This window comes from Lepidochelys olivacea (genome assembly GCF_965140295.1).
Source record: "Lepidochelys olivacea isolate rLepOli2 genome assembly, chromosome: 3".
In the NCBI taxonomy this organism is placed as follows: Eukaryota; Metazoa; Chordata; order Testudines; family Cheloniidae; genus Lepidochelys; species Lepidochelys olivacea.
The window spans coordinates 69,541,248-69,559,209 of NC_140413.1; the positions used below are offsets into that span (position 1 = coordinate 69,541,248).

Here is a 17,962-nt window from a genome sequence, read left to right on the forward strand (position 1 = left end):
TGCATACTGCTGACTGGGTGGCTGCATTTGGGTGCTCTTGCTTTCAGGTCCCTCACTGTTCTAGTTTTCGCATCTTCCAGATATGGAAATAATAGCAAATGTTTCTGGTATGTATCCAGAGCAACACAGATAGCAGAAATAAGAGTTTCATAGCCAGAACTGATTTTGGTTAATAATATTGTTGGATCTAATAACTGCTTTGCAAGGAGAAAATGCTAGGTGTACTTGTTGGTCTCCTGTTCCTTCCCCACTTCCATCCTATTTTTCAGGTTATACTGCAGTTGTTCACAATTTAGTGCTCCAGGGCCTAGATTAAGCTACTGAAGATGCTGTAGTCACCTTCTCTTATGTGAAGATGTCTCAGTTTTCCTTAGCTTTAAACTTATACTCATAGGCTTTCCTCAGTGAGGGGAACATATGGCGTTACTATTCTAGAGTATAGAATCATTGGACTGGAAGGGATCTTGAGAGGTCATCTAGTATAGTCCCCCTCAACTCATGGCAGGACTAAGTATTATCTAGACCATGCCCGACAGTTGTTTGTCCAACCTGCTCTTAAAAATCTCCAATGATGGAGATTCCACAACCTCCCTAGGCAATTTTTTCCAGTGCTTAAACACCCTGACAGGAAATTTTTCCTAATGTCCAACCTAAACCTTTCTTGCTGCAATTTAAGGCCATTGCGTCTTGTCCCATCCTAAGAAGTTAACAAGAACAGTTTTTCTCCCTTCTCCTAGTAAAAACCTTTTATGTACTTGAAAACTGTTATGTCCCCTCTCAGTCTTCTCTTTTCCAGACTAAACAAACACAATTTTTTCAATCTTCCTCACAGGTCATGTTTTCTAGACCTTTAATCATTTTTGTTGCTCTTCTCTGGACTTTCTCCAATTTGTCCACATCTTTCCTGAAATGTGGCACCCAGAACTAGACACAATACTCCAGTGGAGGCCTAACCAGCGTGAAGTAGAGCAAAAGAATGACTTCTCATGTCTTGCTTACAACACTCCTGCTAATACATCCCAGAACAATGTTCACTTTTTTTGCAACAGCGTTACACTGTTGACTCATATTTAGCCTGTGGTCCATTATGACCCCCCAGATCCCTTTCCGCAGTATTCTACCCTAGGCAGTCATTTCCCATTTTGCTCTAGCTAGCAAAAGAGAAGTTTTTTAAAATCTCCTATAAAATGTAACACAATTGTAATGATTACTATTAAAAGATCTGGAAAAGAAAAGAATCCAGGAATTGTCTCTCTGAAGCAAACAATCGATACCATACATGGTGACCTGTATAGGATTATTTAACTTTACTAATTCCTCAATTTATTGAAATAGTCGATTTACTTTGAGAGTGCTTAAAAATGGATTTGAGGTTTATAAGGCAAGTCATTTCTGAGATACTACACAACTAAAAAATTGTTAGTAAGCTTGCAAATGTGCAGACTTCTCCCTGCCCCAAGTTTCTATAATGCCTTATGCAGTGTTGTAACCATGTTGGTCCCAAGCTATTAGAGAGACAAGGTGGGTGAGGTAAAATCTTTTAGTGGACCAATTTCTGTTGGTGAAAGAGACAAGCTTTTGAGCTGAGGCAGAGCTCTTCTTCAGGTATGGCAACACAAATACATTTCCCAAACCTGCAGAAGAGCTTGTGTAAGCTTGAGTCTCTCATCAACAGAAGTTGGTCAAATAAAAGATATTATCTCACCCACCTTGTCCCATAATACCTTGTCAGATTAGGCTCAAACTTTTCACAAAGTATTTTCCCCTCACAAGAATGAAGCTTCAGGCCCCATGATACAAGTCACAATTTTAATATTTTCTAGAAACTATTTTGTGCCATCACAAAAAAAAGTTAACTCTTGAGCCAACTCTGACTGAAGCTATTCCGGGAGATTTTTTTTTTCTACACGATGTAATGTCATTCATTGTACTGTATTTATTAAAATCTCCCGGATTGCTTTCAATAGTCACCAGGAGATTGATGCCGATTCCAGACGACTCCCGGCCAATCCGGGAGGGTTGGCAACCCTTCTTTTGAGTGACTATGTTTTCAATTACATATCACTGAAGCACCTTCTTGCTGAACACACATCTTCAATAATGCACTTTGTACCTGTAATCACAGCATTATAGAAAGGTATTCTGATATTCTAATCTTTAAAAATCTTCCCAGTCCCAGAAAGACAGGACACATTTTAACTTCTTAAAAGAAATCACACTGCTATCAGTTGCATTTATGTACTCTGGGCTTCTGCTTACTGCATTAGTTATATAGCCCTACTCCACAAAATCAAGTGGATGGAAATGTGTATGTTAACACTGACCAACTCCTGCAGCTGGAAGTAAAAAAATATATAAAGGACATTCAAGCTGTTTATTTTAAAGAGGCACTGTCTGTTCAAATACAGCCCTAAATTAGGTTATGTAAAAGCTTGTTTTTACAAAATGTAAAATGACTATGAAATTTAAAGAAACAGAAAGGAAACCCCGTGTTCTTTTGAAAAAAAAAAAAATCTCCCTTACGCTTCACTGCTCAAACACTTCAGACTCCTGGTAGTACATGAGTACCTAACAAGGCTTTTTTTTAGTAACTGACTAATCAAAAGTGAAAGATGAATCATCATCCAAGCTGAGGAATGCAAAAAGTGAACAACAAAAGTAGTTTTATTTTAACATTCTTTCAGTTCTTTCAGCTTTAATAATCCAACATATTATTTGTAACATAGGTAAGATTATTTGATTTTTACCCTGATTTTATCCATTTGGAAGTTTTGTATGATAGCTGCAAGAGTCATCCTGGTTACAGTATAATACACAACATAATGTAAAATGTAAGGCTTAACTAAGTTGACACAAATATGTTACTGTGATTGCATGTTTAATGGAAAAATGTGGATGCTTACATAAAGAAACCAGACATCTTAATTAACCTCTCCTGGTTCCCACAGCAGCATCTCTGTGGCAGGAAAAAAACAGTAGCATTCTTTGAAGTGTCTGGTCCAATACATGGGCAGCACTGAAGATGTTCCTTGCCCCACATAATCAGATACATCTAAGAGAAGTGAAGTGGTGAAGACCGATACTCATGACAACCACTGCAACAAAAGAGGGAGACAAAGGCTCAGTGGTTTGACCATTGGCCTGCTAAACCCAGGGTTGTGAGTTCAATCCTTGAGGGGGCCATTTAGGGATCTGGGGCAAAAATTGGGGATTGGTCCTGCTTCAAGCAGGGGGTTGGACTAGATGACCTCCTAAGGTCCCTTCCAATCCTAACCTTTGCACACACTGTGGCCCAAATCCACTTCTGGGGAAGTGCTATGGAGGGGAGAATACAGGGGAGCACTCACTGACATGACTATTAACTCCCAAAGAAGATACTACTGGTTATAGTAGTATCTTCCATCTTATATCAGCTGGCACTCTACTACCTTGATGTTGGGCACAGTAACAGAAGCTAAAGAATTGCATAAGACATTTCAAGATGGTCTTATAAAAGAGTACAGTGTATGTATTCAGCAAGTCTCTCAATGACTATGTTTGCTGTTGGTAAAAACTCTCCATTTCTGTCATAAGCCAGAAAATACTGGTGGTTCTAATGCACAATTAAAGGTGCAGCATTACAATTTGTTTTAACTGAACGTGTGCTTTTTAACGAAGGAAACTTTCAAAAGTGCTCCTCCGTTATCTTTTCTGGCTACCAGGTTATTCAATGAACTCTTGCAGCTGTTCTAGAGCCATGTGCACATAAGCCCTATATAGGAGGCATGGGTACAGGAGCTGCTCTTCCCTGTGTGCTCTTTCATTTGGAAGAGCTATTCTTTAAGCTACAACTATAAAATTAATACAGAATTGAGAAGGCAAGTTTTACTTCCCCGTGCCCTCCTTTCTGGGGTGGGCAGTGCCATAATTGCTGCAAGGACAGATATGCCACTGTGATCAGTGTTAAAACAGAAAGTAGTTACATCTATGTAGATTAGAGTAAAAGAGACCAATTCCTCAGTCCTTACTTAAGAACTCTCTCTGAAATCAAAGGTTTCAGAGTAACAGCCGTGTTAGTCTGTATTTGCAAAAAGAAAAGGAGTACTTGTGGCACCTTAGAGACTAACCAATTTATTTGAGCATAAGCTTTCGTGAGCTACAGCTCACTTCATCGGATGCATACTGTGGAAACTGCAGAAGACATTATATACACAGAGACCATGAAACAATTTGACCCAAGTAAAGCAAGCAGAACTGGGCCCCAACATGAGCAACTTTTATTATGATTTTTCTCTAATGCTTTAATATACCTGAAACATTATATTATAGTGGTACGGCAGAAATGAAATACAGACTTTTTCTTCCTCCAATTGTAGAGGCTCAGACTCTCAAACTAAGCATATAAATAAAATCCTTTAGTTACATACCCTATTCCTGAAATGTTATAAAAACACCAATGCAACATAAAGCAGTATTACAAAATAATATCTTTATAGAAAGTTATTTTAGAGCATATGTTGAGGTAAATTATAATAAAAAGCCCAACTGAGAGGGCATTACCAGTGTTATGGAGAAGTTTGGGTAGAGTTTAGCCAAAGGCCTGTTTTACAAAAGCTAATTTTTACCTACCAGTTGGTAAAGCTCTTATTGCTATCATACTTCAAAATAAGAATTCTTCAACTTACAAATTGAAAAAAATATATGAAGTTAGATTTGTATGAATGTTATGTATTCTGTCATAAATTTTAAAAAAGTAATTGTATCAAGTTTTCTTGATTGTTTAGTAAACAATTTGATTGTAGCACGTATATAAACTACACTATACGTTTTACCTGACACCATGCATGAAAATCAGCATAAAAAACTAAGTTTATCAAAGTTTAACTCCATGAGGAGAACACGAAAAAAGTGCAAATTATGTACCCAACATTTCTGTCACAGCTGATTTTTCTTAATATGGCCTGGAAAAAAAGTTTACAGCATATATTCAGAGAATCCTTACAAGAACATATATTCACCTCAATGTTTATATACAATATTTTGCTCAAAGTATTCACTGTATATGAAAAAACTGACTAGATAAAAATGTTTAAACAGTGTTTTTTTGAGGCGTTGGGAGGAAAATCCATGTAATACATCAGTCCCATTTCTCTTCCCCTTCAGTCAGTGCAACAAGAGCCTTGCTGTCAACAATGCCATTAGAACTTCAGCTACAGTGGTGCTCTAGGTGTGCCATTAGGGGTAGTTCTCTTATTTTTTTGCATCTGGCTCTGATGTTTTCTAGATCTCACTACCTTCATTCTCACTTCAAATACTTCATGTATGGCCTTGCGAAAACAATGGAAGTTATAGTCTATTAGTCCTAGAAAAAGAGGGAGACAAAAAGGAAAAAAAAGATTTTTTAATTTTAAAATCTTTACACAATATTAAAATACAATATCAAATTAACTTATTTCCATATTTTATTTACTAATGACTCACTTAACTGGCCTTGGGCTATAGTCAGTCAATCTTATGGACAACAATTTTTCATTTACTGCAAAAGCACATTTAATATTAAAACAGAATTATTTACAGTGTAGTAGCTAATGATTCTATACTAGATTCCCATATTATTTAATATATTTATTAATGATCTGAAAAGCAAAAGCGGTGGAGAGAGAAGGTGGTAGCAAAATTTGCACGTGACAGAATTATTTAACTTGGCCCTGGTCTACACCTAAAAATTAGATCGACCTAGCCACATCACTCAGGGCTGGAAAAAGTTTTGTGCCATGTGTAATGTACTTAAGTTGATCTAACCCCCCCCCTCTATAAATGCAGCTAGGTCAACGGGAGACCTAGCGATCACCTCTCAGAGAGTGAATCACCTACACTGATGGAAAAACCCCTTCCACTGTAGCCAGGACATAGCCTTAGTCAGGACCAAGTAGGACTAAAAGGAACTTCAGAGAGACCTAAACAAGGTAGGTGAACAGGCAACACGATGGCAAATGACATTCCATGTCTATAAATGCTAAGTAATATATATTGGAGGGAAAACATTTAAAACTTCTCATAGAGCAAACAGGGTTCTAAATTAACTGGATCAGCTCACAGGTGGGCCCTGGGCATCACTGCAGAGAAGACTTCTGATCAGTGTGCAAATATGTTAAAAAAAAACGAACAAGATGTTAGGTTGCATAAGGAATGGGATGGTTAATCTTATAATGCTTTTTATATTAATCAATGTTGCAGTATCAGCTGGAATACTGTGTGCAGTACTGGTCATCCAATCTCAAAAAGGTTATTGCTGAACCAGTGGAGGTTCAGAGAAGAGTGAAAAAAAAATGATAAAGAGCCTGGAAAGACTCTCATATGAAGAGAGATTGAAAAGAATGGGATTGTTAGAAAGGAGATGAATAAAAGGGGACATGATAAAAGTATATAAAATAATGAATGATCTAGCACAAGGCTGGGCAAACTTTTTGGCCCAAGGGGCACATCTGGGTGGGGAAATTGTATGCAGGGCAATGAATGTAGGGCTTGGGCAGGGTGTTGGGGTGTGGGAGGGAGTGCGGAGTGTAGCAGGGGGCTCAGTGCAGGGGGTTGGGGTGCAGGAGGGGTGCGGAGTGTGGCAGGGGTCTCAAGGCAGGGAGTGCAGGAGGGGGTGCGGGTTCGGCCAATTGGAGCTGTCGGGGGCGGTGCCTGCAGGCAAGGGCAGAGCACAGAGCTGCAGGTGCCGGCCGCTTCTGAGAGCAGCACTGGGCCTGGGTAGGCAGGGACCTGCCTTAGCCCCGTGGTGTCATGGGGGTGGCAATCCTGCAGGCTGGATCCAAAGCCCTGATGGGTTGGATCTGGCCATGGGCTGTAGTTTGCCCTCCCCTGATCTAGCACCAAGCCTATTAAGCATTGTTTGTTCACTACATGCTTTGTTTTCTAAAGTGTAGCCTTTTCAATAAGCACCCCAAAATTACACTCCTTGTACACTATAATGCAGTATAGTTAAAGAAAAATTCACCATAATAAAAGGATATACTGGAGAAGGTCTTAACACAGTAGCGCAAGTACAGCAAAATTTGGGTTAAGCCTGGCAGACTTGCTTTGGAGTTCTTTACAATGTCATGACTATTAGTAAAAAGAAAAGGAGTACTTGTGGCACCTTAGAGACTAACCAATTTATTTGAGCATGAGCTTTCGTGAGCTACAGCTCACTTCATCGGATGCATACCGTGGAAACTGCAGCAGATATTATATACAAACAGAGATCATGAAACAATACCTCCTCCCACCCCACTGTCCTGCTGGTAATAGCTTATCTAAAGTGATCATCAAGTTGGGCCATTTCCAGCACAAATCCAGGTTTTCTCACTCTCCACCCCGCTACACACAAACTCACTCTCCTGCTGGTAATAGCCCATCCAAAGTGACAACTCTCTTCACAATGTGCATGATAATCAAGGTGGGCCATTTCCTGCACAAATCCAGGTTCTCTCACCCCCTCACCCCCCTCCAAAAACCACACACACAAACTCACTCTCCTGCTGGTAATAGCTCATCCAAAGTGACCACTCTCCCTACAATGTGCATGGTAATCAAGGTGGGCCATGTCCAGCACAAATCCAGGCTCTCTCATCCCCCCCCTTTTTCCCCCCTCCCCCCCCGGGGGACACACACACACACAAACTCACTCTCCTGCTGGCAATAGCTCATCCAAACTGACCACTCTCCAAGTTTAAATCCAAGTTTAACCAGAACGTCCGGGGGGGAGGGGGGTGTAGGAAAAAACAAGGGGAAATAGGCTACCTTGCATAATGACTTAGCCACTCCCAGTCTCTTTTAGATAAGCTATTACCAGCAGGACAGTGGGGTGGGAGGAGGTATTGTTTCATGATCTCTGTGTGTATATAATATCTGCTGCAGTTTCCACAGTATGCATCCGATGAAGTGAGCTGTAGCTCACGAAAGCTCATGCTCAAATAAATTGGTTAGTCTCTAAGGTGCCACAAGTACTCCTTTTCTTTTTGCGAATACAGACTAACACGGCTGTTACTCTGATGACTATTAGTGTTAGTACAACTTGTAATATTAAAAATATAAGAGTTAATTCCAGCTTCAGGGCTAAGGAAATATCCCAGTTTGACAACACCAAAGATACTAGAGCTATATATTCACACCAACACCAATCAATCATTCAATGTTGATAAGATACCCACTATGACTGGAATTCCATAAAATGAGACAAGTCCTCTAATCAATTCACTGAACAGGGATAGCACCAGTATTGCTGACTACTACATACTGACCTGCTTACGTACAGTAATCTTGAGAGGGAGGAGGTGCATTCTAGGGCTACAACAATAGTTCATTCTTCACAGCTCAGTCTATAAGACTGTCAAGTATGGTTATTAGAACCAATAGTAAGGGTGGATTGTGAGACACACAGATACCTCTCCACTAGGAATCTGACTAAGACCAAAAGCTCAATACACACAGGACAATGAACAGCTGGACAGTGAACTAGATTTGTTAATACTCACCTTGGCAAGAGTCAGAATGGTCACTCACAAGCTTAGTACCTGATACACAAAACCTGAAAACTGCCTGGTTTCCAAACATGCAGTTTAAAAAAAAATCTTGAAGAGGCAATAACAAAACAAGTCTTTTCTTATTGAAAAGTAAGGACTCAAATGATTTTCCCTTGGGTTGTGTGGATAAGATATTACAATTGCATATTCTAATACCAATAAGTGCAATGCAAAGTTAGCAAGGGTGTGCTGAAACAATCATTATTTTTGTATTAGTATAAATGGAAGTCTTATTGCATTGACATTTGATTGTAAGGCTTTCTTTCATACAGGAAAGTTGTTAATGTATTTATCATTTCATCTTATCTGAGTGGCAACACAAACACCTCATACTTTTAAGCACAATGATATGTAAGCCATTTCAAAATATGCTTTTATTTTATATTTGTGATACCACTAGAAAGTAAAAAATCTATTACTACCAAAAAATAAAAAATACCTTTTCTCTCAAAGCTTTCTTCTCTTACAAAGCAAACAAGAGCAAGGAATTTTGTCACCTCCTTTAGATAAAGGACAGTTGTATTGTTCAGTTTTATGATTGCTGTTGACTCTTTGTCATAAGGTGTTCCTGCGCCATCTTCTTTGAGCCTAAATGGCAAAATTAAAAAAAAAACATGTAGTAAGTCACTGGAGAAATGTAAATTACTTATCTGTATAGATATATTTCACCTAAATACCTCAAAATGTGCTTATAAAAAATTCTGCTTCATAACTTCACTGTGAGATACGTATTATCCTTATTTTACACACTATGAAAATGGAGACAGAGAGGAAGATTAAAGGACTTGTTTAAAGTCACATAGGAAGTCTATGAGAGCTGGGAACAGAACCCAGATATCCTGACTGTCACATACCTGAAGTAAAACCACACTTCTTTCCTGTCTGTTATAGACCAATCTACCACAAACTTGTTTGCATTTTTATTAATATACAACACTCTGACCTTAGTCCAAACAAAGACTGTGAAACAATTACTCTATTCTGGCCTGATAATTCTGAGTTCAGTAACTTGATTTGGGCAGTGGCAGATGACTGACAGTTCAAGTCAATGCATTAAATTCCCCACAATGCACCTACTTATGCAACAGTATACCAAGAGGAGAGACTTCTTCCTGACTCAAGCTGATAATCAGCAAATACCTGTGATAAACCTTGTAATTTGATCCCAGTAGTGTAAATGCACATAGCAATTTTATTACTCTAAATGGGCGCCTCAGTTTCATGAACTATTCGCATCAATATCTTGGGGCAGCAAGTTCAAGATTCCACATTCTGTGGATATGCATTTCCTTTTATTGCTTTTACATTTGTCTTCAATTCATTATATGGCTTCTTGATCTTGTATTTGGGGAAAGGTCAAATGTGCATCAGAGCAGCATCTCTGCAGTTTAATGTCTCAATCACTTACTCTTCTCACTCTCGCACATCTCTGCAAGCTAAAATAATCCTAATCAGTTAAAAAAATCTTTATACCCAAGTCTTACCTTATGTCTCTAAGCTACACTATATCTCAATAAGATGACAAACAGAGATTTTTAACTGGTCACAAATGCTAAACCGTTATTTAAAGAGCGCATGGGACAGTCACAGTTTTTGCACACCTATACTGTTTAAGGTGCCATGTCCACTAATGGTGCACAACAAGTAATAAATTAGATCTGTTTATTTTTGATGTACACAGCAGCAGCTTTTTCCTTAAAATATAATGTTACAGAAGCTGATCCCGAAGTATTGTATGTATCTGCAAGGCACAAGCTTTTGTAAGATTAGTGAAGCATCTGAACGTGTGCAATCTGTAATAAAATATAAACTATAAGAACATTCTACAATTTTTCTCCCTTTTTAAAAATCTAAGTGTACTGTACCTCAGCCAAAACTATGCTTTATACGTTTAACAGGACTGTAGAACTTTGAGAGCCAGGCAAATGATTCAACTGGTACCTTTAAGATAGGATCCTTTTTTAGAAAGAGCTTTGCCCACTTGTTATCGTTAAAGACCCTATTGCAGTGTTTGCAGGTACCAAAGGCCACCACACACTTTTTATTGAGTATTTTATGGATTAGCCTTTAGAGGGCCGTGTTCCAGGATGCTCTATTTCTACCTCACTATGATCCTGACTTCAGTGGGAACAGTGGATGTTCCACATATCTCAGGATCAAGCTATAACAGATACCTTAGAAGATTTACAGTTACAGCAGTGAAGTGTATGATTGCTAATGGAAGGGGATGGGAAAATGAAAGTCAAGATAGCTGGGAACAAGAGTACGAGGAGGAAGGAGGCAAGGAGTAGCATATGCTCAAGTACCATTTGGTGGCAAACTAAATAAGAATAGTAATGGAAGCTGCACTTTAAAACAAAATGGCAAACATTTGTGTGTGAAATTCAAAAGAATGTCATTTTAAAAGAATGGTCCCCTCCCCTCCCCATTTCTATGTTAATGGCTATTATTAGGGCTCTAACAAATTCATGACAATGAAAAACACATCCCAGACCATGAAATCTTGCCTCCCCTGTGAAATCTGACAGGGAAGGGCAGAGTTGGGGGTCCCCCAGCCAGGGCTCCTACCATGCGCCAGTCTCCTGCTGCTAGTCCTGGCGGGTCTGGGGAGGGACAGGACTTCCTCTTCTTCTGCAGAGGCCACTCCCAGGGCCAGGTCAGACGCACCGCTGGGAACCTTCCCTGGCTGCTGGAAGCTCTGCGCCCCCACCCCGCTTCCTGCCCCCATTGCTCCCCAGCCACAGAGGGAGGGGTCACTTTACAGAGAGCAGGAGCAGAGCTTCTTGCAGCCAGGCAGGTTCCTGGAAGCGGATCTGACCTGGTGCCAGGAGTGGCTCCTGCAAGAGAAGCGGAAGTTCTGTCCCTCCCCAGCCCAGCCAGGACTAGCAGCTGGAGCCTGGCGCATGGTAGGAGCCTCCGGCTGGGGCGCCCCCAGCCAACTGCACCAGAACCAGGGAGCCATGCCCCACCACTTTTAACATGGGCATAGTTTGGGGGGCAGGGGTGATATTGTCCGCCCCAAACTGCAAGCCTCAGGCAGGCCTGAAGTGGTGCCAGCTGGGACTGCGCTTTACAGAGGGGGAACTGCCAGTGCTGATCCGTGTCTGCCCGAGGCTTGCAGTTTAGAGGTGCAACAACATCCTTGCCCCCAGCCTGCCTGGTACTGGTGGACACCCACTTCTACAAAGGTTTTGGAACCTTGTCCCCAGACCTGCCCCTCCCCAGTGCTCAAGGGTTAAAGGGCCCTTGGGCTGGCAAGGGGGGGACCCACAGCACCCCCTGACTACGGGGCCAGAGGCGGTCACCCACCCATAAGGCCAGCCCTTTCTCCCCCACAAAAAAGTGATGACCCCGCACACATCAAGCAACTCTCATGTCTGTGCTGCCCGCTGCTCTCCGGCTGCCCAGCTCTGAAGGCAGCACCTCCATCAGCAGCAGTGCAGAAGTAAGGGTGGCAACACCACAACACCCCTACAATAGCCTTGAGACCTCCCCTCAACCCTCTTTTGGGTTGGGACCTCATGCTTATAACACAATGAAATTTCAGATATAAATATCCAAAACCATGAAATTGATAATTTTTAAAATCCTACGACCATGAAATTGACCAAAATGGATGGTGTATTAGGTAAGGCTCTAGCTATTATCATAGCATATTTAAAGTCTCTGTGGGATTACAGGTATTTGGGATACTTTAGGCGATTTCCCATTCACTGCGACATACAGTAAGTACTGTGTTGCCTGTAAATCTGCAATGTTTCGAAGTCATTCCAATCTGTACGACAGTCAGTTTTTAGTTACCATATTATGTATTCTAGCCTAACAAGGTGGCCAAACAAGATTAACGAGCATGATTAACAACAATCTACTTACCCATAGATACAAGAAATATCGATAACAACATCTATCATATCACAGCAGAGCTCATAAGTTTGCATATCCACTGGAGTACTGTCTGTTGCAATATAAATTTTACTGACTACATCAAACAGAAATGCTTTCTCAATCCCAGAATTCTAGAAACAAAGAAAAAAATCCTTTCAAGGTATACGTCTCTTCAAATAATACCAAGCTTGTATACCCCACCCCTACCACACAGACAGCAAGTACAAGTGAAAATTAATATGCAATCATATTAACCATACATTAAAGCAGTTTCATATTTATAGTGTGGTAACGCATAGAGGCGCCCCCACAGTCAGGATTAAGGCCAATGGGAGCTGCGCCTGAGGAGCCAGTGCTTGTGGCAGGAGCAGTGCGAGGAGCCCTCCTGACTGGAGCTATGCAGACATGCGGAGACCAGTAGGGAGCTTGTGAGCCCCACCAATCCCCTCCCCACCAGCACCACCCCCTCCTCCCAGCACCAGTGAGGGTCCCAGCTGCATGCCGCAGCCCACCCACTATGCTCCAGCACCAGCGGGGATCCTTGGCCACACACCCCCAGCACCTGCAGGGCCCCAAGATCACCCCCTCACACACACTCCCCAGAGCACCGGCGGCATTCCAGCCCAAGTTTTAGTTAGGGGTATGTAGTAAAAGTCATGGACAGGTCACTGGCCGTGAATTTTTGTGTGCTGCCCATGACCTGTCCATGACTTTTACTGAAAATACCCATGACTAAAACATAGTGTTAACAATAAAGATTTGCACCAGCGGCTGAAACAAAGGGAAAATTCTCAGTGGGGATCGTGACAAAATTGCCAAGTGCTCCCCAGAAAAGAAACATCCAGAAGGAGAGGCAACTTTTCCAAACTTGCCAATCAAAGTAAGTTTCAGATAAGAAGAAAGTCCATTTATAGGTGCTGCCTAATACAGGTCTGAACTGTTGCTACAGCAATTCCATAATTCCACCAGAAGCCTTGAAAACCTCTGATAAACAGTTTTGATAGTTCAGACAAACTCAGTTAACAATCATTTCACTCAGTCCTGTTTTCTTTCAAAAGAACTATTTAACAAATATTTATAGATTAAAGTGACCTTCCTGCTACCTTTCACCCATTTCCAGGAATTAAGGGATTTCAGCTCGGGGTATTGTTCAGCACAATAGCCCATAACATTTTGGGCAGCTTAATTTTAAAGGACCTAAATTCATCCATCAATACAAAGGGGACTAATCCTGAGAACTCCCATCAGTAATAATAGGTGTCATGGGCTTGAATTTCTTTTATTTCAATTGGAAAACATACACCATAGATTGTTCTTAATGACACTTTCTAGTATATTGAAATTTACAGACTACACACTCTGGATATCTTACAATTCCTCAAAACCCAAGAACAAAAAAATAATATTTGATTGTCACATCTGACCAAAATGGCATCTGTACAATTTAAAAAGAGAAAAAAAGATTCATTTTAACACAAAAATTCCTCATGTACTTCAGCAGATGTCAAAATTCATCTAAAAATTCAGGTTTTACAAAAACACAAGATTTTAATTTCAATTTAAATTATTTAAATCCCCTATTATTTTAGTCTCCTGCAGTGTTTGAAACTCAAATATTGTAGTTTCATACATGAGTTGAATATGAAACTGAATAGAAAAGTTCTGTAAAAAGAATTAAAATGACTACTCTATTTTGTATTTCCAAGTGTGAGAAATACAGAGTAAAGAAGAGTAAAGATAAATGTAAAATCAGAGTTTTATAATCTAAGAGGGCATAATCAACATAGTATACCTTTAGTGGAGAAAGGAGAGGGTTGATGAGAGAATTCAGAAGGAAAGAAGAAATTGCTCAGATAAAATTAGCGACAGTACAAAAAAGGGTACACATACACATACACAGAAAAAGAAGTCTGAAAATATGAAACAAGAAGGATCAATATCATTATATATTGTTAGTTAGTCAGGTAAGATATAGTAACAAGTCAATACCCTAAAATATTCCAGTAATAATAATAGGAAGTGCACAGAATATCAGCATTATGTTACTTTTTAGGAAAGTGTATGAAGAATGATTGAAATATCATTGGCTCAAACTTGCCCTTGTTGAAAACACTGACAATACCCTAACAGACTTTGATGGGATTGTGCCTTATATACTGTTTTGCTTTTAAGAAAGCGAGTCAAGTTTGTTTTACCTCAAAAAAAATCAGCACTGAAGTTTCAGGAATGTGCACCTGTGATTCTAGTTTGGGCCCACTTCTAAATAAGGTGTCTTTTATTGTTTTCAGAGTACCCCACAACACTTCACAGATAAGAAAGGTGCTGTACAACATAAAAATAGTTTCTAATATATCCAAAAATGTAAACACACATTAAAAGTAAACATATTAAACAAATCTGAGAGAGTGATAATACGTAAGTAGGAAAAAGAAATGGAAGGAAGAGGTAATATCCAGCTGCCCTGGATTTAAAGGAGGTGAAACTAGAGTGAATCGATTTAAACTAAGGCAATTAAAATCACCAGTTTAAATCTATTGTAGAGAAGCTTAATTTAAAAATCAACTTTATCTTTAAAGTTTCCTAACGAAAACTTCACTTTCATCAGCAGGTGTTAGAGCCAACAACATGTAACTGTTTGATGTATTTTAAAGTGAAATATTCCCAATCCACCAAGCTAAATCTTTGGCTTAGTAAAATGTACGTCTCTTTATGCAGACACCTGGTTTAACAAAATTAATTCTTGTAAAAATGGAGAATATTTACTTTTAATTTTCATAGATATCAGATAAAATTTTGAAAAGTGCGTAATTGGCTTAGGGGTCTAAATCCCATTCACATCCAATGAGATGTAGGCTACCAAGTGCCTAGGGGTACGTTTACACAGGGGAAAAAAAACCTGAAGCTGGCCTGTGCCAGCCAAGTCAGGTTTGTGAACATCGCGAGACTTGGGCTGCGGGGCTGTTTCATTGCTGTGTAGACTTCTGTGCTTGGGCTGGCACCTGAGCTCTGGGACCCTTTCACTTTGCAGGGTCCTATAGCCTAGGCTCCTGCCTGAGTCCAGATGTCCACACAGCAGTGAAACAGCCCCATGCAGCGCAAGCCCTGCGAGCCCGAGTTGGCTGGTACAGGCCAGCTAAAAAAATAAAATAAAAAAAAATTGGGGATTGTGCCTGCTTTGAGCAGGGGGTTGGACTAGATGATCTCCTGAGGTCCCTTCCAACTCTGATATTCTATGATTCTATAGGTGTTTAGTTGTGCTGCACACATACCCTACGTTACTTTTGGAAATTGCACTTAGGCACTTGATAATTTTACTCATCTTACTATATTCATCCGTATATAGTACATATATATAGGATATGTAAGTTAGGTTGTGAGAATGAAACAAAACCACTGAACTTGGTATGTTAGAAATTAATGTTTTGTGTTTATAATTTTACAATCAACAAAGTATTTCACTGCTTGAAAGTTAAAAAGACATTGCCAGTACATTCCCGTCACATGAAGGATTATGCTATTTAAAACATAGGTTTTGTTGTTACTTCCTCCCAAGTGTTCAGGATGCCATAAAACAGAACAAAAGCAAATACCTGCTCCCACTTTTTGTTTTACTCAATGGAAATTTGCCTTTGACTTCAACAGCAGCAGACTAAGGATCTAAGCATTCACAAGTAACTTGGGACACAATCCTAAAAATTGCTTATTACTTAGATTGTATTAAAATCTAAAACATGCTAAGTGTTCTCCATAAAGGGAAGACGTACTCCATGCTCCAAAATGCCTACCAAGCACTATGTCTGGTAATAGTCCCATTGTCTTCAATGGGACTACTCACATGGATTACGTCCAGTAGTGAGTGTTTGCAGTAACTGCCCCTTAGAATGCTCTGGGACTGAGATTTTCCCAAGAGTTCTCAATATAGCTGAGTAATTCATAATGAATAATTTCTCATTCATTTAGCGTCTTTCTCTTGCTAAATATCTGCAAGCAAAAAATGAAAAACAAAACAAATAACCATTTCCTCAGTAATCAAATATGTCTGACACATTTCTTTACTCTGTGGATTGATTAGAGATATTCAATATCTGAAATTCAAGCTGTGTTGCTTAGCGATGGGATAGCTATGATGTATGACATTTATCTAATTAAGGAACAGAAACAAACTGTGTGTCTATCCTCAAAGTGAAGGGGGCCAGGATTTGTCCCTAAATATATATGGAGTTTTAAGGAATATCAGAAGTAATTCCACAGTCAGGCCTGTAACGTTTTCATCCAGCTGTATTTAGGATTTTTATTCAATAAGCTATACAGTGTACAGGACACATAATGATTTCTAGTATTTTGCATTTTTTGTCACATATTGATCCATTCCATAGTATTAAACTGATTTTGAACTGAACCCTTTAGATAGATTGTTGTAAATCCAATTTCAGTTTTTTTAAGAGAGTGTCAGATTTAAAAAACAAAAGTAAGCTTTAGTTTGATTTTAATTCAAAAAGTTATTGATTTTTATCTCCCCTGGACCAAAAAATTCTATATCCTAGGGGATACTCTGATAAAAAATAAACAAAATCCTGCTAAAAACCAAACCAAACAACAAATATTCCTCTGACTGAGGCTCAAAAGGAAGGATTTGTATGTAGCAAAGGCCTACACAGTTAAGGACCAACAGTGCTAGTTTATTTTGGCTGCCTGGAAAGCGGTAGGTAGTCTATAAAGACTACAGGTCAGGCATACTATGATCATGATTGCAAATATATTACTGCATTCTGAAAGAGTTCCCAGTGACAGAGAAACTTTGCTACAACTACTCCACCCCCCAGAATCATTACAATAGATCACTATTGCTGTTGGAAGGTCTTAATGGGATAAGTTGTGTTTAATGGGATAAGTTTCAGCTGTGCATATTGCTCAGCTGAAAAAACACCCTTCATCTCCAACACATGGCTTCCCATGGAAAAAGCCTGATCAAAACTGATATCAAGATTCTTAATCTGATTTATTATATCTGAAGTGAAGGAAGAACAAGCCTCTTAATTTTGTGATCTGTTTACCTCTACCCAGGAGTAAGAATTTGATTTTCCCAACACTGAAGATAAGATAGTTCTCAGCCATCACACCTACATTGTTGTTCATATGTTGCAGAGCTAGCCAGGTACAAAAGGCAAAAGAGAGGCAGTTGTATGTCACTGTTTACTGATTATACTTTTCCCTGTGTTTACGAATTGGACAAGCCTCCTTGGCAAGATATACCCTGCGCAACATGGGAGGCACAGTACAGATCCTTCAAGGACACCATTTTTCAAGGACTTGATAGAGAACTGTTCATCACTATCAACTGATTCCTGCATTCTAGGCATAACTGAAAACACCTACAGGGCATCTCCAGACACACCAGAACATCCCTCCATCACTGAAGAAACAGCCTATGGTCAATCATCTCAAGAGCTGCAGAATGGTTCAGCACAAACCCTCTGCTAGTTCCAGAACGGGCAGCTGATCCCAACATAAGATTATTTATGACCCTGATT

The 17,962-nt window shown here is 39.7% G+C and overlaps 1 protein-coding gene across 1 annotated transcript in view; it reads right to left on the bottom strand.

The window, feature by feature from the left end:
• Window positions 1-4,094: 4,094 nt before the first annotated feature.
• RRAGD (Ras related GTP binding D) overlaps window positions 4,095-17,962 on the bottom strand; it is a 31,306-nt gene continuing 17,438 nt past the window's right edge. Inside the window, exons 5-7 of the mRNA XM_084624097.1 lie at window positions 12,420-12,562; window positions 8,986-9,134; window positions 4,095-5,341 (exon numbers count right to left, since the gene is read on the bottom strand). Coding sequence (XP_084480223.1) covers window positions 5,190-5,341; window positions 8,986-9,134; window positions 12,420-12,562 — 444 coding nt within the window. The 3' untranslated portion in view covers window positions 4,095-5,189. The remainder of the gene's footprint in view (window positions 5,342-8,985; window positions 9,135-12,419; window positions 12,563-17,962) is intronic.